General features: G+C 39.2%; 1 protein-coding gene across 1 annotated transcript; it reads right to left on the reverse strand.

Annotated features, from left to right (window-relative positions):
- Positions 1-1,787: 1,787 nt before the first annotated feature.
- On the reverse strand, positions 1,788-22,985 carry LOC125245325 (gastrula zinc finger protein XlCGF57.1-like). Its single transcript, XM_048155852.1, has 2 exons — positions 22,930-22,985; positions 1,788-3,967 (listed from the first exon to the last, which is right to left on the reverse strand). Exons 1-2 carry the CDS (start codon positions 22,982-22,984, stop codon positions 2,661-2,663), a joined length of 1,362 nt encoding a protein of 453 aa, XP_048011809.1. The 5' UTR covers position 22,985; the 3' UTR covers positions 1,788-2,660.
- Positions 22,986-23,649: the final 664 nt, after the last annotated feature.

The raw sequence follows: 23,649 nt of genomic DNA on the forward strand, positions 1-23,649 counted from the left end.
CCGTTTGGACAGCACTACAACTGTTGCGTAAATCAACCACCAGGGCAGTCTACGCTCCCGTCGCATGTTGCAACTTTCCCGCCATCTCCTCTTTTGGAGTCAGAATAATCTGAAGTCGCTTTGTGCCATTCACATCCCAGGTGTGCTCAACCATGCAGCCAACAAGGTCTCAGAGCAGCCTCCACTTCCAGTAGAATGGAGATTCCATCCCCAGGTGGTCCAGCTGATTTGGCAGTGGTTCGGACCGCTCAGATCTGTTTGCCTCCCTGGACACAGCCCATTGTCAGTTGTTTTACTCCCTGACCAAGGGCACTCTCGGCACGGATCCACGGGCACACAGCTGGCCCCAGGGTCTATGCAAGTTTGCGTTTCCTCCAGCGAGCCTTCAGCTTCTGTGCAAGGTCAGGGAGGACGAGGAGTCAGTTGAGTTAAAAGAGCTGTCCCTTAAGACAGTACTCCTGGTTGCACTGACCTCCATCAAGAGGGTAGGGGACCTGCATGCACTTTCGGTCGACGAATCGTGCCTGGAATTCGGGCCGGGTGACACTTACGTTGTCCTGAGACCTCGGCCTGGATATGTGCCCAAGGTTCCTACCACTCCCTTCAGGAATCAGGTAGTGAACTGTACATCGAGAACTGTACATCCTGTCGCCACAGTTCCTGTGCCTTTGCTGAAGTGTGGCTAGCATGCTTGTCTCCTCAGCAAAAAACAAAGTCGCAAAGTGACGCAAAGCTTGCATGCCAATGTTCATTGGCTCATTTAGTTACACTCAAAGGTGATAGGGCTCTCTAGCGATATCCCAGTTCGTCGGCTCACTTCTGACGTACGTCTCTGTTCCCTCCTTCAGGGAACGAAGGTTACATACGTAACCAAGACGGTCTCTGATATGGGAAACTTTTCTCACACTGAAGCCATGGAAACTTCTCTTTGGTGTTATTACATGGTTCTTGTAGTTTTCCTGTCTGTGAAACTCTTTCCCAGTGGTGTATTATTTTGTATTTGAGTAAATGTCCAGTAGTTACTGTACTCAAGTACCTTTTTGGAAATAATGATGTAAGCAATTTTAACTCTGTACTTGACTATATTTCTGAACAAGTAAATGTACTCTCAACTCCTGTACATTTTTGATGAGTAATGCATTTAACCTTTTTGCATGGCACCTAACTTTTTCTGCAGCAATTTGTTTCTGCTATAAAGAAGGCATTGAAGGTACTTTATCTTGCCTGTACTCAACCAAACTTGTACTTTACATGAATGTGAGTGCATTAGCAGTTAGTTGTGAATCGGAGGTGTTTGATTCAGGAGATGAGGTCATGACTGCACCGGTGATGAGCAGAGTTGTCAGGTTTTCACAACAAAAACCCACTGTAAAACACATTCGTACTACCATTGGTCCGTGACGATAACGTAATAGGAGGTGTGTGCTGAGGCTCTGCCTTCACTCGCGTGGAACGCTTCTATGACTCATGTGTTTGAGTTTGTTGAGGTAAGATCTCCGTGTGTGAAAACATGAACACACTGGATAGCCGTAATAGTACAAAATGAAGTTGTGCTTCTGGTGAATTGAGGCACTGACACTGTTTTTCATGTTTGACACTGTAAAGCTGCTTGATTTTAAGCAATCTATTGAATAAAGTGCTATATACAGTGGTGTGAAAAGGTGCTTGCCCCCTTCCTGATTTTTTTATTTTTTTGCATGTTTGTCACACTTTAATGTTTCAGATCATCAAACAAATTTAAATATGAATCAAAAATAACACAAATAAACACAACATGTTAATAAACATTTATAAATGAAGGTTTTTATTATGAAGAGAAAACAAAATCCAAACCCACATGGCCCTGTGTGTCTCGTTCAGCTGTGTGTATTTAAACGACTGTCTCATAGCTTCTTTGCTTGGTGTTTAGTTGTTCTGAAGCCAACTGCCTGAGTAAGTGTTCTCTATCTCTGAGACTTTTTTATTTTTCTCTTGCCTGTGGATTTTTCCTTCTGTTATTTTTTTGTAGACTTCCTCATCTTTGGATTATTTCTTGTGGGATGCCCATTTGGACAGTTTTTGTTTTTTTGAGAACTTCTTTTGCTGTTTTTGCTTCAGCTGTGGATTTTTTGTTACTTGAACTTTTATTAAAAACTTATTCTGCATCTCAACTTCTCCAAAGTGCGTCTTACTGTTGCATTCATCATTCTCTATTGGCTCAAGGATTGGGAGTCTGACTCTCACACTGGAGACCTGAGTCTTAGTCCCTGCTCTGACAGAAACCAACATATCCAGAGCAAGTTGACTGTAACTACTTAACATTATTTTATTTATCCGCTGTATTGACAAGACCTTTATGAAGGATATTGGTTTACTTGTGGCTTTTTTGGGCACTTGTGCTTAACTGAGACTTTTTGTAGACTGTTGATTTATTACAATGTTGAGGTATTCAGTTTTATTTTGATTTTAGAAAATAAACATGATTTCTCATCAATCAAATCAATTGATTATTTTTACTGGCATTTCTCTCAGGTATCGAAGACTAGTGCATCTCTGAGCCTACATTTAGCATGAGTAAAATACTAAAGTAATGTTAAAATCAGATGCTCCAAGATGTTTTTACTCAAGTTGTATTAGATTTTTTGCTGTCAGGTATTTCTGCTTTTACCCAAGTATGGTTTTCATGTATTTTTTACATCCTTGCTCTTTCCACAGCGACGATTTCGAGAACTTCTCGCCTTCTCTTGAGTGTGAACTTTCATGTGGGCTGAAAGTTGACCTTTAAATCTGAAACTCTTTCCACAATGAACACATGTAAAAGACTTCTCTCCAGTGTGAATATTCATGTGTTCCTTAAGGTTTTGTTCTTGTTTGAAGCCATTCCCACACAGACTGCAGGTGTAAGGCTTTTCTCCAGTGTGAACTCTCATGTGGACTTTAAGGTTTCCTTTATGTGTAAAACTCTGTCCACATTGATGGCAGGTGAAAGGTTTCTCTCCAGTGTGAATTCTCATGTGGTCTTTAAGGTTTCCTTTTCCACTGATACTCTTTCCACACTGTTCACAGGTGAATGGACTCTCTCCAGTGTGATTTCTCATGTGAGCTATAAGGTTTCCTTTTACAGTGAAACTCTGTCCACACTCTTGACAGGTGAAAGGTTTCTCTCCAGTGTGAATTCTCATGTGGGCTATAAGGCTTGCTTTTTGACTGAAACTCTTTCCACATTGTTTGCAGGTGTGAGGCTTTTCTCCAGTGTGAGATCTCATGTGGACTTTAAGGCTTCCTTTAAGTGTAAAACTCTGTCCACATTGCTGGCAGGTGAAAGGTTTCTCTCCAGTGTGAACTCTCATGTGGATTTCAAGGTTTCCTTTTACAGTGAAACTCTGTCCACACTCTTGACAGGTGAAAGGTTTCTCTCCAGTGTGAATTCTCATGTGGGCTATAAGGCTTGCTTTTTGACTGAAACTCTTTCCACATTGTTTGCAGGTGTAAGGCTTTTCTCCAGTGTGAATTCTCATGTGGACTTTAAGGCTTTCTTCACGTGTGAAACTCTTTCCACACTGTTCACAGGCAAATGGACTCTCTCCAGTGTGATTTCTCATGTGGGCTGTAAGGCTTGCTTTTTGACTGAAACTCTTTCCACATTGTTTGCAGGTGTAAGGCTTTTCTCCAGTGTGAGATCTCATGTGGATTGCAAGGTTTCCTTTAAGTGTGAAACTCTTTCCACACTGTTGACAGGTGTAAGGCTTTTCTCCAGTGTGAATTCTCGTGTGGACTTGAAGGTTTCTATGTTGGTCAAAACTCTTTCCACACTGTTGGCAGGTGAAATATCTTTTAGTTCCTGTCTTTTGATCTTTTTTTTGTGAGGAACACTTTTTAGCCTGTATCAATCTTTCTCCAGTCATGAAATCATGATGTTTATCATTATGTTCTTTCTCTTCTTCCCTTTCATTAAGTTCATGGCTAGCCTCTTTCAGTGCCATCAGGTCTAGGGCAAAAATAGACACAAAACAATTTAGACATTTAAAGCATCAAAACCAAAAACATGTATGCTCTATACCAGGGGTGTCCAAACTTTTTTAAAAGGGGGTCAGATTAGATAATAGGGACTTTAAGCAACAGCTGTCAATGGAACGGCAACGGCGACCTGAAGTAAACTGTCAACTGCTGTAGCTAAAGAACACAAAAATCGCTAAGCAACAAAAAAGAGGACGGCATGGATCATTTAATCATTTAACATAGTAAACAATACATTACATTAGGGCTGCACGATTTATCACACGCGATATGGCAAAGGCTATGATTATTTAATGCGTGGCTTGTCAGAGCTGTACGGCTCTGTGATCAGTAGTAAATGCTTCTCCATCTGAAAGCTAGAGGGCGTTCTTGCACAGAAAATAATGCCCTGCAGCAGAAGAAGATAACGCATCATATCGCTGTAGCTGAATAAACAGAAGATTGAAATGCTTTGATTAATTAAACATGACTGATAAACACACGACTGCCTTAAGGTGCGTTCACACCAGATGCGAATGAAGCGATAAGCGAGAGTGATTTACATGTTAAGTCTATGCAAAGACGCAAATTGACATCCTGCGGCGCGATTCGTGCGAATGACGCGGTGCGAATTGAGTGATTTGGGCGTTTGACGCGAATCGCGCAAGTTAAAAAATCTGAACTTTGGCGAATTTCCGCGCGCGTTAACCAATCAGGAGCTTGCTCTAGTAGTGACGTGACGTAGTGAGCTGAGGCAGAAATCCAAAACAACAATGGAGGACAAAATCATCCTCACTGTACATCTTAATACTTTTATAGAAACAGAAATAAAAAGGATCTTGCTTGAAAGAAAGTGAGTGAGGAGGTCGGACAATCTGACAAGTTGTAAAAAATGGTCTTTACTCAATTTGAGCTATATATAAATACATATTGAGACTACAAGCTAGCTAAAGCCGACCAAATGAGCTTATTCGCTGTAATTTACAACTATTTACCCGCTGACAAGTTGTGTTTATTCAGAGGAAGTGTGCAGAAAGAAGTAGGAGAGTCTGGGACTCATAAAAGGAGCAGGAGAGCCCCTCTCATGACGTGAATTCGCGTCTGTCACGGAGTGAATTTCACACGCGAATGAAGCGAGTAAACTCAAAATGTTCACGCGTCCAATTACTCGCGAATAGCGCGATTTATTCACGCAAGTCGCGTCTGGTGTGAACGCAGCATTATTCTGTTTAAGAAGCCACATCATCTCACAGAAGGACACTCAACTTCTTTATGAAGTGAGTTTGGAGTAAAAACATGTTATTAAATGTTGTCTTTTGTTGGACAAGATGTTAATAAATGGTTCTCGTGTTTGAAAAGAAGTTTGACGCGTGTTGCTTTTTCAAATGTACATTATAAGCGACTCAAACTCGCAGTGCTTTCAGATGGATTAGCATTTGGAGCCATACTTCATTGACAAGCTGCACAAAAAAAAAAATAATCGCAGCCTTTGCGATTTCATAATCGCACTAATAATCGCTTTTAAGCGATAACCGCGTTCAAGTTCAATGTTATTTTTCATATCGTGCGATATATCATGCAGCCCTACATTACATGTAAATAAAAGCAAGAGAATGGTTGCTTTTGGCATTAAATGACATACAGTTACAACTAAAATACCACATAACCATAGAACATAACATTTACTTATCTAGTCTGTCACGTATTATCGACTATGGCAAATCGGCTACTCTCCCACAGTAGAACGTCAAGAAGTAGCAGTTAAATTTGTGCATGCGCAACAGAACACCAAAATGCCGTTGCTGTTGTATCAGCAGCTGCTGCTTAAAGTCCCTACTGTGGACACATCTGGGGTTCCTTATATATATATATATATATATATATTGCATCTTTTGTTTCTTAAAAAACATTACAGATTTGACAAAAGATTGAGCTGACAGCAGAGTGGTTTTAGGTAGGACAGAGATTTAAGTTTATTACACAAAGAATATCTGTAAAACTTTTATCAACCTCATTAAAAGTACTCTAATTAGATCACCGCAGGTATAACCACACATGGCACCTCACTACATGGTAAAAGGTTAAAATATTGTTATAGTTTGGCATAATAACTATGTTTTATTTCCTCTTTCCATATTGTGAATAATAAATGTGTAACACGTTAATTTGCTTGTTACACAATGGAGCCTCACTTATTGTAATAATTATTTGACGTAGCCTACTTTAACACTCAGAATTATTCCTTAGCATCCTCACGTAGCCTACTAAACTGCATTTTCAAATTGTTTGCATGCTGGAGGTAGCCTACACTATTATGTCGTGTGCAGAGTGATATTAAGCTAGCTGGTGAGAGAAAATGGCACTATCAAAGAGTCTAAAGTGGAAAGTTGTCAGGGAAAATAGGGCATACAAAGAAGAATGGAAAGACAACTATGCATTCATCCTGCCTAGCTTTGTGAATGCAAAGCCGGTGTGCCTTATCTGCAACGAAGTTGTCGCTGTTTTCTAAGAATATAACACCAACACGCATCTTCCTCTTTTTGATGCGCCAAATGTTTTCTATGGGTGAAAGATCTGGACTGCAGGCTGGCCATTTCAGTACCCGGATCCTTCTTCTACGAAGCCATGATGTTGTAATTGATGCAGTATGTGGTCTGGCATTGTCATGTTGGAAAATGCAAGGTCTTCTCTGAAAGAGACGATGTCTGGATGGGAGCATATGTTGTTCTAGAACTTGGATATTCCTTTCAGCATTGATGGTGCCTTTCCAGATGTGTAAGCTGCCCATGCCACACGCACTCATGCAACCACATACCATCAGAGATGCAGGCTTCTGAACTGAGCGCTGATAACAACTTAGGTTGTCCTTGTCCTCTTTAGTCCAGATGACATGGCGTCCCAGCCATGCAGTGACGTAGACTTGTGCCGATATTCGGTAATGCGATATATCATGATAATGAATATGCATTGTATAGTTATCGTGGGCATTACAAAATAACGTAAATAATAATTTATTACCAATTATTAAAATTTTTATAATGCATAAAAGAATACTTTCCCCATCAACCGTATAAAATGCACAACACTCACTCTCTGACAGCAGAGGGCGCTGATGGAACAGCAGAGTGCAACGGTTACCTCGGAAACCCCATAAACAAAGCAACTGCTGGTGAAGTTTTTAAAATGCCTCAAACATATATTTTAATCTGGACTACAACAAGCCCTAATGATTAAAAATGTTCTGATTATTTGTTATTGTTCAGTAAAATTGAAAGTTAATGTTAGTTAATGTTAATTTCTTAGTTACTGTTTAATAACATTACTAAAATCAAAATAACTTATTTAATGGACCTGGGGCCCGTTTCAGAAAGGAGGTTAAGTGGAAACTCTTGAGTATGTTAACCCTGAAATGAGGGAAACTCTGGGTTTTCTGTTTCAGAATGGGAGGTATGTCAAACCCAAGAAAGCAGGGTAAGTCAAGCCCGTTTCTGAAAGAGAGGTAACGTATACTCAGAGTAATTTACCATGTGTAACGGTGGCGACACCCAGATGTACACTTTAAACCTCAAAAAGTTGTTTTTTTGTTTTCTTTTTTTTTCGGGCGCCAGACAGTAAAGACTCAAATTTAACCCTCTGGAGTCTGAGGCTGATTTGGGGCCTAGAGAAGTTTTGACATGCCCTGACATTTGTGCTTTTTTCAGTTGTTCATAAACATATTAATGACACAAGTGTCATTACACTGTATTCAGCACAAACTAGGCTACCATAATATGTGAGGAACATGTGTGTACATGTTTGTGTTTTTGAAGGAATAATGTTTATGCGTGGTTACTGAAAAAACAAAAAACTTAAGTCACTGATATAAGGCCAATAAAAGTATATTAAATCTGTGTTCACAAGACTTTTGGGTATTGAAGGTTGTAGACTAGAGTTTTTGCTTCAAAATTATGTAAAAATTATGCTGACTACTCTTTCATTTATAACAATATACTGATTTAGTTTTTGTAAGACACTTTTTGCCAAGAAACACGGTATGCGAGGAGGCGTGAATCTCCATGAATAATGGCTCATTCTCACCTGTGAAGACAAAAGAATTGAATAGTAATGACCTGAAAAGACTTGCACATTAATGAGGCATTTCAGTCAGGTAGGCTGTGAAAAAAAACTTCTGTGATGTCTCAAGCTCATCATGGTATATGAAACATACAGAAAAATTTTATTACAATATAAAATAATGGTTTTATATTATACTTTAAAATATAATGTATTTCTGTGATGCAAAGAGTCTGAATATAGGCTTTTAGTTTAAAAGCATGCACATTTGGAGAAATATAGGATTCTCATATGTTTATGTCAATTTTCTATACAGAGGAGTTATTTTTTATTTAATATTCATTGTTATCTCTATGAGCGCTGGTGTTTGCAATTCATACTGCAGCCGGAGGGCGCTCTGTGCATTTTAGTCCACAAATTCACCTAAGAAGAAGACGATATTCCATGAATGGTGTTTACCAATTCATACTACAGCCGGAGGGCGCTAAAGAAACAAAAACTCACTTAAAACTTATCAATAGAAGAAAACAAACAGGAATTTACTGAATGTCTTCCAGAGATCGCTAACCATGGCTTTTTCATCCAGATAAACAATTTTCAAGGCAATAAATACACGATTGAGATGATGAATGCATGTGTTGTCTCTGAATTTGCCTGTGAATAGCGCTGGCTCCGTGGGTGTGGCCGCATTAGTGGGTAATGAGCTGAATCACGGACTTCTGACATGGCTCTCTTTTCATACAGATTACATAAACACAGAATGTTTGTTTTCTTGTTGACTTGCACGATTTAAAACCTGACATTTCAACGTTTTGTTAGACATAAGTATGAATTTTTTGTGATTAGTATTCACTAAGTTACACTTCATTTTCTGAGAACTATCAGATTGGACTTCGTTCAGAGGGAGATGAGAGATCACGCATCATGTTAGTTTTCTTTATTTTACAAAAAGCACAACATTTTGTTTTTACTCTGAGTATATACAAATAAAAGGAGATATTCTATAGTTTCAATTGATGTATTACTTATGTTTCTATGACAAAAAATGACGGAGTATTTTAAGTCTGTTTTGCTGCAATGTGAAAAAAAACCTGCAAAACGCGCCGGCGCGTTTTTAGACCTCAGAGTGTTAAATATTTCCCGGATAGCTCTAAAGCCACCAGTTACAATAACAAACTCAAATTTTTCAGGTAATTTCGTTTAATTATAAACAAACAAAAAAAATAAAATAAAAAATAATGATAGTAATAATAATCACAACAACACATTAACACAGTGACATGTTCACAAGGAGCAACAATGTTCGCATCTCTCCGGTAGAGAGAAACAGCTTGAATGCAACGTCAATTCAGCTTTGAACAGTTGGTGACTGTCCGGGTAAATGACCCAAGCAAACAGAGTTTTTTTCTCTTTCAGTCACTCACAAATCGTACATTATGACAGTACAATGGTACAATGAAAGTTCCACAACACGTCACCAAATAGATGCGGTTCCGTCCACATCCGCGTGCTCAAAACTGCATTTTTTCCACATGTAAAGAAAAAAAAATTACATCATTAACCAAAACGTAATGAGCATTTACAAAAAACAAATATAACTGCAAAATAAACTGATGCAAAAAGAGGGGAAAAGGGGAAAAAAAACAAAAAAACACATTGAATGTAAAAAGGGATGCATAGTAATGGGCGCGCATCTGCTTGCACGCGTTTGTTTGAAAGTGTGTGTGTAGTGTGTGTGTGTGTGGTGTATGTGTGTGTGGTGTAGAGAGCAAGCGGGGTGTCACTGACCAGGTTTGAGCAGATTTCAGGTTCACATGATGAGTGCAAAGAGAACAACGAGGCGTCTAGTCGGAAATCCATCCATATTAGCTGCACCAACACGCATAAACTGGAGCGGAATTGCATGACACTTGTACGTACAAGCGATCATTTTCTTCTCTCAAACTCACTAGGGCATGTCCAAAAACAGCAGGCCGGAACCATCACATACGTCACTCGTCGCCTCCCACATCATCGCAGTCACCTTCCATGCCGGATATCAGGCCAGGAACAACGCCGCCTAGGTGCGCTCATTTCCCCTTTTTATCTGCTGAGCTCCTCATTATGACGCTTGTTAAATGAAAACACCCGCTGCTCTGCTACACTTTCTCCCCCCCTGGAAAAAACAACCCCATGGTTGTTTAAATGGAGGTGCTAAAAACCTTGGAACTCTTCCTCTTCATCTGTGGACTCTTGGAAGATTTCAAGGAGTCTCTGTTTTCCCTGAGTGTCTAACTCTTCAGCAGTAGGGAAACATGGTTTTAGGTTGCATACATGAACGGTCCGGACATCCTTTCCTGTAGCTTCCAGCGATACACGGTAATTCAGGGGGCCAAACTGCATAATCACACGGTAGGGTCCCTTCCATTTTGGAGCTAGTTTGGCACTGAAACTGTGAACTGTGGGAAATTCCTCACCCATACACGGTCTTTTTCTTTGAAGGTAAGATCACGTCTATTTTTGTTTTAACTCCTGAGTTGTCGTAACTGAGCTTTCTTACAGCACTCTTTCGCTCTTGATTGTAGTTGATTCAGGTGTTTCACCAGATCGTATGACGGTTCGGTGGGACAGAGGTTTGAGCCTTGCAGCAGCTTATCCATTGGTCCATACAATTTTCTACCTAGGTGGAGTTCGGCGGGAGACATTCCAATAGATTCTTGGACAGCTGAGTTAATGGCAAACCTCAATTCCGGTAAGTGTTGGTCCCATTTTTTATGGTTGTCATCAACGTATGCGGAGACCATTTGCTTGAGGGTTCGATTCACACGTTCTGTCATGTTTGTTTGAGGATGATAAGCCGTAGTCATCTTTTGAGTCACACTCCATTTCGCACACATTTCTTTGAAGACAGCTGACACAAACTGAGATCCACGATCTGACAAGAGGAAATCAGGAACCCCCCATCGGGTTAGAACTTCTTTTCGGAGGAGATCTGCAATGGTTTGTGCTGTAGCATTCCGCATAGGAAACATCTCAACCCACCGTGAGTAGTAATCTACAAAGACAAGAAGATATTCGTGCTGGTGAGTACTACGAGGTAAGGGTCCCATAATGTCGACACCGATCATGTGATTTGGTTGTGTGGTGGTAACTTGCTGAATTTTCCCTGCAGGTTTCCTGTTATCACTTTTTAGGGTCTGACATTTTACACATTTCTTGATGTACTGTTTTACGTCTGTCCACATTCCAGGCCAATAAGCAACATTGTGTAACCTCTTGTATGTTTTGTAGATTCCCATGTGACCACTTAACGGATGCGAGTGATAGTACTGAAGAGCAAGAGGAACCAAGCTACGAGGAATGTAATATAATTTGTCCTCTACCACTTCATATTTATCCTTCAAAGCAGAGTCAGTTTCTGCCATTGACTGGAAAATGTTTGTGATCTCAGGGTCCTGGTGCTGTTCTTCCCAAAGGACATCGAGAGAGACAGGCAGTTCCAGATCATCTTTGCAGGTAGAAAACAGGCAGCATTCTGGCTTGACATGCATCCGAGACAGAGCATCTGGTGCAACGTTTAGTTTGCCTTTTCGATACTCTACCACGAAGTCAAATTTTTGTAGGCGAAGAGCCCAGCGAATCAGACGGCTAGTTGTCTTGGTGGAATTCATCACCCACTGCAGTGCGGAATGATCAGTCACAATGGTGAACAGTTTTGGTTCTAGATAATGTTGCCACCTCTCTAAAGCCCAGACCATTGCGAGACATTCTTTTTCAGTGGTGAAGTAGTGAGTTTCGGCTTTGGTTAAGGCCCGACTAGCATAAGCAATTACCTCTTCCTGACTTGGTTCTTTCCGCTGGGTTAGCACCGCTCCTAGTCCAGTGTCACTGGCGTCTGTGTATACCACGAACGGGCATTTGAGATCAGGATGACCTAGGATAGGTGGCGAAGTCAGACAGGCTTTTAACTGTTCGAAGACTTGCTGGCACGGGAGTGTCCACTCAAATTTACGCCCTTTTTTCTTTAAGGCATTGATAGGGTCAGCAATCTGGGAAAAATGGGGTACGAAGCGGTGATACCACCCGGCTAGCCCAAGAAACCGTTGAACTTCTTTTAGATTCTTAGGCACAGGGTAAGTTCTAATAGCTTCAACTTTGCTGGGATCTGACGAGATACCTTTGATACTAACCACATGTCCAAGAAAGGTTAATTCTTGGAGACAAAAACTGCTTTTTTTCAGATTAATTGTCAAACCTGCAGACTGTAGTCGGGACAGGACCGTTTGGAGGTCATGGAAATGCTGCGTCAGGGAGGGTGAGTATATAATGATGTCGTCAATGTAAACGAAACATATCTTCCCTCTTAACTCGCATAGGACAGTCTCCATTAACCTTTGGAACGTTGCTGGAGCGTTTTTTAATCCAAAAGGCATAACATTAAACTCGAATAGCCGAGAGTAAGTGATGAAGGCAGTTGTCGACTTGCTTGCTGGGTCCATCATTACCTGCCAGTAGCCGCTATTTAAATCTATGGTAGAAAAGATGGCTGCACCTGAGAGGGACTCCAGGATTTCAGTGATGTTTGGTAACGGATATGCATCTCTCTCTGTAATGGCATTCACTTTTCGATAGTCTACACAAAATCTCATACTTCCATCCTTTTTGGGGACCAGTACAACAGGTGAGACCCAGGCAGAGTGTGAAGGTTCGACAATGCCCTTTTCTATCATCTCCTCTAACTGTTCTCTCACAATGGCCTGTTTTTCAGGTGATACCCGATATGCCCGTTGTTTAATAGGTACAGGGTGAGTAGTATACAGACGATGCTGAAGAACAGTAGTTCTTCCAAGCTGGTGGGTACAAACATCTGAATTTGAGGATAGAAGATGCAATAGTTGCTTTTTCCCTTCTAATGGTAAGTGCGCCTTTGCTACCGCAGCATTTATCAGAGTTTGATCATCCATGGTATCGGGTGGTACAGAGATGAATTGGGTTGGAGGAATAGAGCTAAGTAAGGCAAATGTCTAATTTGAACTTTTGTAACGCTGTCTTCTTTTCAGGTGCTGGGTTTTCCCAACAGGAACACTGGCTTGTCCAGGTTGGAAAGGATATGCTTCATCGGGGGCCGACTTAAAGAAGTATTTCTGATCAGCTACATCAATTTGTAGTCCGCTGGAGAAGATGAAATCCAGGCCCAAGACTATAGAATAGGCCAAGGCTTTAGAGATGAGAATGACGACACGCATAGGGAAAACTTTGTTGTGAAGGGTAAGCTGTACATTTATCCAGCCTACAGGGACTTCTGCTTCACCATTGGCCAGATACAGGGGACCAAGGGTCCATGGATAGAGGCTGTCATATGGTTTAAGCTCCTTCCATAAGCTCTCATGGAGAAGAGTGTAACTTGCTCCCGTATCTATGATGGCCTTTCCTGTCCAGGATTCAATGTTAATGGGTACGACTAACTGTTGTGGCAGGAAGACACACGGATTAGAAGCAGTGGGAGTGAACGTTTCAAACTTGGTGGGTGTCTGTGAAGGGACAGTAATAGAGATGGCATTATTAGAAGGTGGACCCCCTGACTTTTGAGGTTGAGTAAAACGCTTGTTTCCAGTGGGTGCATGTTGACTGAAAGGGTGCGTAGACTGAAGGTTGGAGTAGAGCGGACAGTTTCCAGGCAGGTGTAGTCCCTTGCATCTCCAACACTGGACTGGAGGTTTTTCAGCAGGTCGATTAGAGGTAGGTTTTTGTGAGGTAGGTTTTTGTGAGGTAGAGGGGGTTAAACGTCCTTCATAATATAACTGTTGCGCATGATCTTTTTCCAGCTGAAGGTCCAATTTCACCAACTCATACACGGTGCTTACTCGACTACGGAGTTGACTTGCGAGGTAAGGTTTGATATTCTTAAGAATCATTTTCACCAACTCACTCTCTGCCAGAGTGGATTTCCAACGTTTACATAAGGCTCTATAAGTGAAAGCAAAATCTCTGATTGATTCCTTTTCTCCCTGTGTTTTGGTTCGAACTCGCTCTGCTAGCTCATCTTCATAGTCTTCGGAAAGGAAAGCTGAAAGAAAAGCAGCTTCGAATTCACTCCAGGAGGTAATAGAAGTTCGAGCAACCTCCCACCAATCACGAGCAGTGCCATAAAGAACAGTACGGAAGGTGGCCAAAATATCAATGTCATCTAAGGGGTGCAACGCCAAGAAATCCTGACAGCGTGTTAAATATAACAGTGGATTAGAATCATCAGATGATCTTCCAAAGGTTGGAAAAGTTAGCCTTAAATGATCACTCTTCACAGCAGGTAGCTGATGCACTAAAGATGGAGTCGCTGAGGGTGAAAAGGAAGATGGAGCGGTAGGTGGAGGTAATGGCACACCAGTTAGCTGATCGACCCCTTCTTTTTTGAATGATTTGAAATAATTACCCATTTCCAATTGCAGATCTTTGAAGTGGTTGCTCAAAGCAGTTAGTTGAGTGCTACAATCTTTAATCCCTTTGGACAGCTCTTGACAGTCTTTTTGTGTGCTGTCCTGTACCGCTTTAATGTCCTTCTGCAACTCAAATTGAGCTTGTTCAATCATGAAACGAACTTCTGAAATTAAAGTACTCTCACTTTTCTGGAGTTCTCCCGTCACCATTGTCTTCATGGCTTTAATCAGTTGATCTGTGCTTTCTTCTTCATCACATTTGTGTGATGTTATCCTGTTCAGCAAATACTGATGATTAGACTCCATTTTTGCAGACAGGGTTACCAACTGAGCATCATGCAAGGAAGTAGTTTTTGTAACTTCTTGGGTGAGTTCTTTCACAGCTTTATCCTGCCGTTTCAAACAACCAAACAAATAATCCCAGTTCCCTTGTACATGAGAAGTAAGCTGATAAATTTCCCTTCCAGGTGTGGGAAGATATCCAGGGAGTCCACGCTGTGACACTAAGGAAGGCGATGTGACTTCAGAAGATGTACAAAGTTGCATTGGATCCGGGCGGAGCTGAGCAGTGACACCTGGAGACATGGTAGCAAAGTGCACCTGAGACCTTGGTTGGGGACTACTGAACTGTGTGGGTGTAGATTGGAAGTTGGGAACATGAGTTGGAAGTCTGGGTTGTGGAGGCGGCCAGACCGGAGTTGCTATGTCTGGGGGGTCAATGACCACAGAAGCTGATGGGGAAAATGGGGTAGTGGCCATTTTAAAGTGTGTAAAATCAGTAATGTATGCAAAAATAAAAAAAAATAAAAAATCAATGAATAATGTCTAATATGTACGGGCCAATTCCTTGACAACAGGGGCACCAAAACAACAAAAAGTAAATTACAATATTTTTTTAAAGATGGCAGAAGGTATACAACAGCAGTTACATTCAGCACAAAGACTGACCCAATAAATGCTTATTTTATCACCAGTTTTCTTTTTTTTTCACAACCACTTCAGCAAAAAAAAAAAAAAAAAAACCAATAGCATGAAAGACAATACCCAATTCCAAATAGAAATGCAAGTAGAAACAAAAAGAAAAAAAAAGAAAATCAGAAATGTTGGATTTCTCTGAGTTTGATCAAGTAAAGTCTCTTTGAATTATTATTTTTTATTTTTTATTTTTTTTAGATTGGAGGTCCCTGTTCGGGCGCCACCTCTGTAACGGTGGCGACACCCAGATGTACACTTTAAACCTCAAAAAGTTGTTTTTTTTTTTCTTTTTTTTTTCGGGCGCCAGACAGTAAAGACTGTCAAATTTAAATATTTCCCGGATAGCTCTAAAGCCACCAGTTACAATAACAAACTCAAATTTTCCAGGTAATTTCGTTTAATTATAAACAAACAAACAAAAAAAAAAAAATAATAATAATGATAGTAATAATAATCACAACAACACATTAACACGGTGACATGTTCACAAGGAGCAACAATGTTCGCATCTCTCCGGTAGAGAGAAACAGCTTGAATGCAACGTCAATTCAGCTTTGAACAGTTGGTGACTGTCCGGGTAAATGACCCAAGCAAACAGAGTTTTTTTCTCTTTCAGTCACTCACAAATCGTACATTATGACAGTACAATGGTACAATGAAAGTTCCACAACACGTCACCAAATAGATGCGGTTCCGTCCACATCCGTGTGCTCAAAACTGCATTTTTTCCACATGTAAAGAAAAAAAAAATTACATCATTAACCAAAACGTAATGAGCATTTACAAAAAACAAATATAACTTCAAAATAAACTGATGCAAAAAGAGGGGAAAAGGGGAAAAAAACAAAAAACACATTGAATGTAAAAAGGGATGCATAGTTAATGGGCGCGCATCTGCTTGCACGCCTTTGTTTGAAAGTGTGTGTGTAGTGTGTGTGTGTGTGGTGTATGTGTGTGTGGTGTAGAGAGCAAGCGGGGTGTCACTGACCAGGTTTGAGCAGATTTCAGGTTCACATGATGAGTGCAAAGAGAACGACGAGGCGTCTAGTCGGAAATCCATCCATATCAGCTGCACCAACACGCATAAACTGGAGCGGAATTGCATGACACTTGTACGTACAAGCGATCATTTTCTTCTCTCAAACTCACTAGAGCATGTCCAAAAACAGCAGGCCGGAACCATCACATACGTCACTCGTCGCCTCCCACATCATCGCAGTCACCTTCCATGCCGGATATCAGGCCAGGAACAACGCCGCCTAGGTGCGCTCATTTCCCCTTTTTATCTGCCGAGCTCCTTATTAACACGCCCTCATTATGACGCTTGTTAAATGAAAACACCCGCTGCTCTGCTACACATGGTAACTTACTCTGTGAACCTAACCTGGTCAGGAGGAGGAAACCCAGAGTTTCGTTCGGTCTCCTCCCCCTTTTTAAAGTGCAAGTGATATTTAAATAGTTAACTCATTCATTCACATTGCAAAAATGCTTTTCGTACTGAGTACAAATACCTAAAAATATCTAAAAATTCTTAAATCAAGATGGATTTTTTTTTTTTATAAGAAAATAATATAAGATATTTAGTCTTGTTTCCTGGGGGATCTAAATTAAGTGCATTTTACTTAAGTAAAATTATCAATATCTGCCAGTGTGGTAATAAAAATAAACTTACTGCAAACGGAAAGTGTCGGCGTGTCTACCCAGGTGAAAAAAGTGCAGTAAAATACACTTTATTTTAGTACTCTTCCATAATGTACTTAAAGTGCTCTATTTCCATGCACTTATTTTTTAATATACTAAAAGCTCATCTTTAGTACTTCTTAAGATCTTCTTAAGAACATCTAAGTGTACTCAACTGTGCTATTCTGAGACACCATGAATTTGAACTAAAATGTGCTTTTAATATACTATCTCTGTATTTAAAAAAAATCTATTTAGTTACCACTTGTAGTACACTTGAACCCATCTTTCATACACCTTTAAATGTACTCATCAGACATAGGAAATACACTTATGAAGTACATAAAATATAAGAATAATATATGATAAATATATACAAAACGTATTCATAATGTTGTAGGCAATAAATTATAAATACATTTTGTATATATTCGTTATATATTAGTCTTATATTTGAAATACATCATAAGTCTATTTTAGAAGTTTTTGAAAGATGGGTTCAAGTGTACTACAAGTGGTAACTAAATACATTTTAGCTCAATTTCATTGTGTCTCAGAATAGCACAGTTGAGTACACTTAGATGTTCTTAAGATGATCTTAAGAAGTACTAAAGAAGAGCTTTTAGTATATTAAAAAATAAGTGCATGGAAATAGAGCACTTTAAGTATAGAAATGTACTGTGTACTAAAATAAAGTGTATTCTCCTGCACTTTTTTCACTTGGGGGAAAATGTACTTATAACTAGTATATTAGTAATATATTTGTAAGAAAATCAATGTCATTTAAATTTAGGATTCCTATATAAAAGTCTACTAAGATTGAACTAATTTTAAAGCAATGAAAGCATATTTTTAACAAATACACTAATAAAACACAAAAACTGCAGTGAAGTATTTAGTATACTTTTCCAAGTGCAGTGAATTACTACTGAAGTACAAATATACATTGAATTAGTGTATTTAGTGTATAACTTTGACACTTTTATTTAGCACCAATATAAATAATGTACTACAAATGTACTTGCTTGTATTGAAATATTTTTTTAATGCACTCAAGTATACTTTTTTTTCACCTGGGTATTACTAAGTGCAAATTTACAGTAGCTCCTCCCACCAGTGTCACACCAGGTTAAAGTTAACACATGTTGTAGTGGCTGCAGTGGTGTAGGCAATAGTGTGTTGTGTGCAGAGAATTAACTTGTAATGTGATCGACTAGGTTCGAATCCGCCTTTTGCCGAGCTCGCTATTCTTCCTTTTCCCATCACATCAGAAAGGCATTTATTTTTAATAAAAATGAAGAAAATTTTCTAAAAGTGGAAGTAAAATGCCTAACGAGTGTTTAATAATGATACAATCATTTACACTCTTATTATTGCATCCTGTATTTTTTTTTTCTTCTTCTTCTTCTTTTTGCATGTGGGATACCATGAACATTAATATTATTTCAATAACTTACAGTTCTTCCAGTTTTCACCTTTGATATTATAACAGTGATAAGAATTAAACTTGCATTGACTCAGAAGTATGCGGATGTCATGTGCTGTTGCCATGGTGAATCGTAATATCGTAGCTCCATTGATGATGGCTTTTCATAGTCGTGGTGCACGCGCTTAACTCAGAGTCAAACTACTCAGAGTCAATTGAACTATCTCAATTCAGCTGTTCTGAAACAGAAAACTCAGAGTTTCCCATCTCAGAGTAAGTCAACTCAGAGTTCAAGTTTAAACTCAGAGTTGGTTGAACCTCCTTATTGAAACAGGCCTCTGAGATAAAACTAACAATGATCAGTTGTGTTTCTTAACTAACATTAAAGGTGCCCTCGAATGAATTTATCTTGGCATTGTTAAATAACAAGAGTTCAGTACATGGAAATGACATACAGTGAGTCTCAAACTCCATTGCTTCCTCCTTTTTATATAAATCTCATTTGTTTAAAAGACCTCCGAAGAACAGGCGACTCTTGGTTGAACCTCCTTAACATAATAAAACACAATGATCGTTGTGTTTCTTACTAACATTAAAGTTAATGAATTTATCGTAACAGTCGGGGTGTACGCCCCCAATCTTTGCATATGCCAGCCCACGTTTCCAACATTATAAAAGGCATTAGACAAGTGCAGCCAGTATTAACGTCTGGATGTGCACAACCAAATCATCAGACTAGGTAAGCAAGCAAGAACAACAGTGAAAAATGGCAGATGGAGCGATAATATCTGACATGATCCATGATAACATGATATTTTTAGTGATATTTGTAAACTGTCTTTCTAAATGTTTCGTTAGCATGTTGCTAATGTACTGTTAAATGTGGTTAAAGTTACCATCGTTTATTACTGTATTCACGGAGACAAGAGCCGTCGTTATTTTCATTATTAAACACTTGCAGTCTGTATAATTCATAAACACAACTTCATTCTTTATAAATCTCTCCAACAGAGTAGTATTAGCTGTTAGCCACGGAGCACTATCAAACTCATTCAGAATCAGAAGTAAACAATATACAGGTCCTTCTCAAAAAGTTAGCATATTGTGATAAAGTTCATTATTTTCCATAATGTAATGATAAAAATTAAACTTTCATATATTTTAGATTCATTGCACACCAACTGAAATATTTCAGGTCTTTTATTGTTTTAATACTGATGATTTTGGCATACAGCTCATGAAAACCCAAAATTCCTATCTCAAAAAATTAGCATATCATGAAAAGGTTCTCTAAACGAGCTATTAACCTAATCATCTGAATCAACTAATTAACTCTAAACACCTGCAAAAGATTCCTGAGGCTTTTAAAAACTCCCAGCCTGGTTCATTACTCAAAACCGCAATCATGGGTAAGACTGCCGACCAGAAGGCCATCATTGACACCCTCAAGCGAGAGGGTAAGACACAGAAAGAAATTTCTGAACGAATAGGCTGTTCCCAGAGTGCTGTGTCAAGGCACCTCAGTGGGAAGTCTGTGGGAAGGAAAAAGTGTGGCAAAAAACGCTGCACAACGAGAAGAGGTGACCGGACCCTGAGGAAGATTGTGGAGAAGGACCGATTCCAGACCTTGGGGGACCTGCGGAAGCAGTGAACTGAGTCAGACAGGTGGACAGGTGCCGCATTCCCCAGGTCAAGCCACTTTTGAACCAGAAACAGCGGCAGAAGCGCCTGACCTGGGCTACAGAGAAGCAGCACTGGACTGTTGCTCAGTGGTCCAAAGTACTTTTTTCGGATGAAAGCAAATTTTGCATGTCATTCGGAAATCAAGGTGCCAGAGTCTGGAGGAAGAATGGGGAGAAGGAAATGCCAAAATGCCTGAAGTCCAGTGTCAAGTACCCACAGTCAGTGATGGTCTGGGGTGCCATGTCAGCTGCTGGTGTTGGTCCACTGTGTTTTATCAAGGGCAGGGTCAATGCAGCTAGCTATCAGGAGATTTTGGAGCACTTCATGCTTCCATCTGCTGAAAAGCTTTATGGAGATGAAGATTTCGTTTTTTCAGCACGACCTGGCACCTGCTCACAGTGCCAAAACCACTGGTAAATGGTTTACTGACCATGGTATTACTGTGCTCAATTGGCCTGCCAACTCTCCTGACCTGAACCCCATACAGAATCTGTGGGATATTGTGAAGAGAAAGTTGAGAGATGCAAGACCCAACACTCTGGATGAGCTTAAGGCCGCTATCGAAGCATCCTGGGCCTCCATAACACCTCAGCAGTGCCACAGGCTGATTGCCTCCATGCCACGCCGCATTGAAGCGGTCATTTCTGCAAAAGGATTCCCGACCAAGTATTGAGTGCATAACTGAACATAATTATTTGAAGGTTGACTTTTTTTGTATTAAAAACACTTTTCTTTTATTGGTCGGATGAAATATGCTAATTTTTTGAGATAGGAATTTTGGTTTTCATGAGCTGTATGCCAAAATCATCAGTATTAAAACAATAAAAGACCTGAAATATTTCAGTTGGTGTGCAATGAATCTAAAATATATGAAAGTTTAATTTTTATCATTACATTATGGAAAATAATGAACTTTATCACAATATGCTAATTTTTTGAGAAGGACCTGTAACAGTATACAATACTCACATAATCCGACGCATGCATGCCGCATGCATGACGAACACTTTGTAAAGATCCATTTTGAGGGTTATATTAGCTGTGTAAACTTTGTTAGGGCACTGTTTAAGGCAAGCGCGATCTCCGTGGGCGGAGAGCACGGGATTTAAAGGGGCCGCAGCATAAAATCGGCGCGTTTATAATGATGCCCCAAAATAGGCAGTTAAAAAAAATCAAAAAAAAAAAAAATCTATGGGGTATTTTGATCTGAAACTTCACAAACACATTCAGGGGACACCTTAGACTTATATTACATATTTTAAAAACATAATATAGGGCACCTTTAACAAAAAATAATACTTTCTGTAACAAATGTAGCTATTGCTCAATCTTAGTTAATGCATTAAATAATGAGACCTTATTGTAAAGTGTTTCCTGTTGTTCTTTATAGCCTAATTCTTTTGTACTTTAATCTGTTTGAAAATTTGACTTTATATTTTTTGCATGTATTGTATTATTGTATTTAAACATTCAGTTATTTTTGTTATTACAAAAAGAGTTCTTAAACCTGTTATACTATTACAACACTTTTTTTGCAACTTATTTCAATATCGTGATAATACCATATACCATGATAAAAGCTTCAGCAATTAATCACAACATGAAAATTTGATACCGTCTCATGCCTACAGTGCCGTCTAAGGGCCCGAAGATCACGGGCATCCAGTATGGTTTTCCGGCCTTGACCCTTACGCACAGAGATTGTTCCAGATTCTCTGAATCTTTGGATAATATTATGCACTGTAGATGATGATAACTTCAAACTCTTTGCAATTTTTCTCTGAGAAACTCCTTTCTGATATTGCTCCACTATTTTTCGCCGCAGCATTGGGGGAATTGGTGATCCTCTGCTCATCTTGACTTCTGAGAGACACTGCCACTCTGAGAGGCTCTTTTTATACCCAATCATGTTGCCAATTGACCTAATAAGTTGCAAATTGGTCCTCCAGCTGTTCCTTGTATGTACATTTAACTTTTCTGGCCTCTTAGTGCTACCTGTCCCAACTTTTTTGGAATGTGTAGCTCTCATGAAATCCGAAATGAGCCAATATTTGGCATGACATTTCAAAATGTCTCACTTTCAACATTTGATATGTTATATTCTATTGTGAATAAAATATAAGTTTATGAGATTTGTAAATTATTGCATTCCTTTTTTATTCACAATTTGTACAGTGTCCCAACTTTTTTGGAATTGGGTTTGTAGTCCAAGTGCTTTGCAATGGTCAGTTTGTTCAGTGTAGACAGCTTTTAGCTGTTGCGGCGTGTCTGGTGTAAGTTAGTAGACATGGGGATAATACGGCACCACGAGTCGAGGATCTATTTCAGAACCGGCCGCTATTCAAATTATCTGGCTGCGGGCGTGGGCCAGATATTATTGCTGGCGGGCCAGTTTTGGCCCACAGGCCGCCTATTGCAACCACTCCTTTATGGTCTATAAACACATTTAATATAAATACGAATGCACAAAAATCTGCAAGTTTGACAAAAATAATAAAGACCAAATTACAGACTTTTTTTTTTTTGAGCATGAACAGAAAAAAATATTTTCCATTGTTCTCTATTCAGAAGATGATATTGTGTTTATTGTTTCAGAAAATAATTGTTTTGGCAACTTCTGTAATATTCTGTTAGATTATACTTCTGTATATTCTCCATTTCTGTAGAGCTGGACATTTTAATAATGATCAAATGACTGAGTTCAGCTGTGAGAATAAAACCAACCTGTTTGTTCCTCAGTATCTTCATGTTTCACACTGAATGTTTCTTCAATCTTCATGTCTTCAGTCTCATCTTTAATAATTATCTTCATATCTTCACTCTCCTCTTTAATAATTATCTTTATATCTTCAGTCTCTTCTTTAATAAACTCAATCTTCTTGTCTTCAGTCTCCTCTATAATAAACGCCATCTTTAAGAAGAGAATAATTAACAGAGTTAATGGTCTTCAATGACCAGTTGGACAACAACAACAACACTAATGCTTAAAATTAATAAACTTCATATTTAGACATTTATGATCTACATTTGGTATTCAAAAATTATAGATTATATTTAAATGATTACTCTTTGATGAAAACATGATTAGTTAGTTTGTTAGTGTTTGTTGTTCTCGTTCATGTTCGCTGTTTGAGCAGCACGTGTCGTGATTCACTGAATCATTTCTCAAAGTGTTTGATTCAATTGACTCCGAGTTGAAAAGTTCAGTTTCTCCATCATGACTCTCCAGAGACTGAACTCGTGTTCATGATAAACTGATTTATATATAGAGAGAGAGAAATGAGACGCAGGTTTACTGTTTCTCATCAGTGGATATGAGTTTTACCAAAGTTCATTTAAGACTGTATAATTCTATAGTCTTTGGTTTTACTCAAACAAATATCCTTCATTACAGTTAGATAAAGAATCACAATGTTACATTAAATAGTGAATAAACTCATTTAA

Source organism: Megalobrama amblycephala, linkage group LG14 (assembly GCF_018812025.1).
Source record: "Megalobrama amblycephala isolate DHTTF-2021 linkage group LG14, ASM1881202v1, whole genome shotgun sequence".
Classification (NCBI taxonomy): domain Eukaryota; kingdom Metazoa; phylum Chordata; class Actinopteri; order Cypriniformes; family Xenocyprididae; genus Megalobrama; species Megalobrama amblycephala.

Excerpts from the sequence above, each read along its gene's own strand:
- LOC125245325 (XM_048155852.1), bottom strand. The coding sequence starts at position 22,984 with ATGAAGATTGAAGAAACATTCAGTGTGAAACATGAAGATACTGAGGAA. Across the intron at positions 3,968-22,929 it reads AGATACTGAGGAACAAACAG|ACCTGATGGCACTGAAAGAG; the intron begins GTTGGTTTTATT and ends TTTTTGCCCTAG.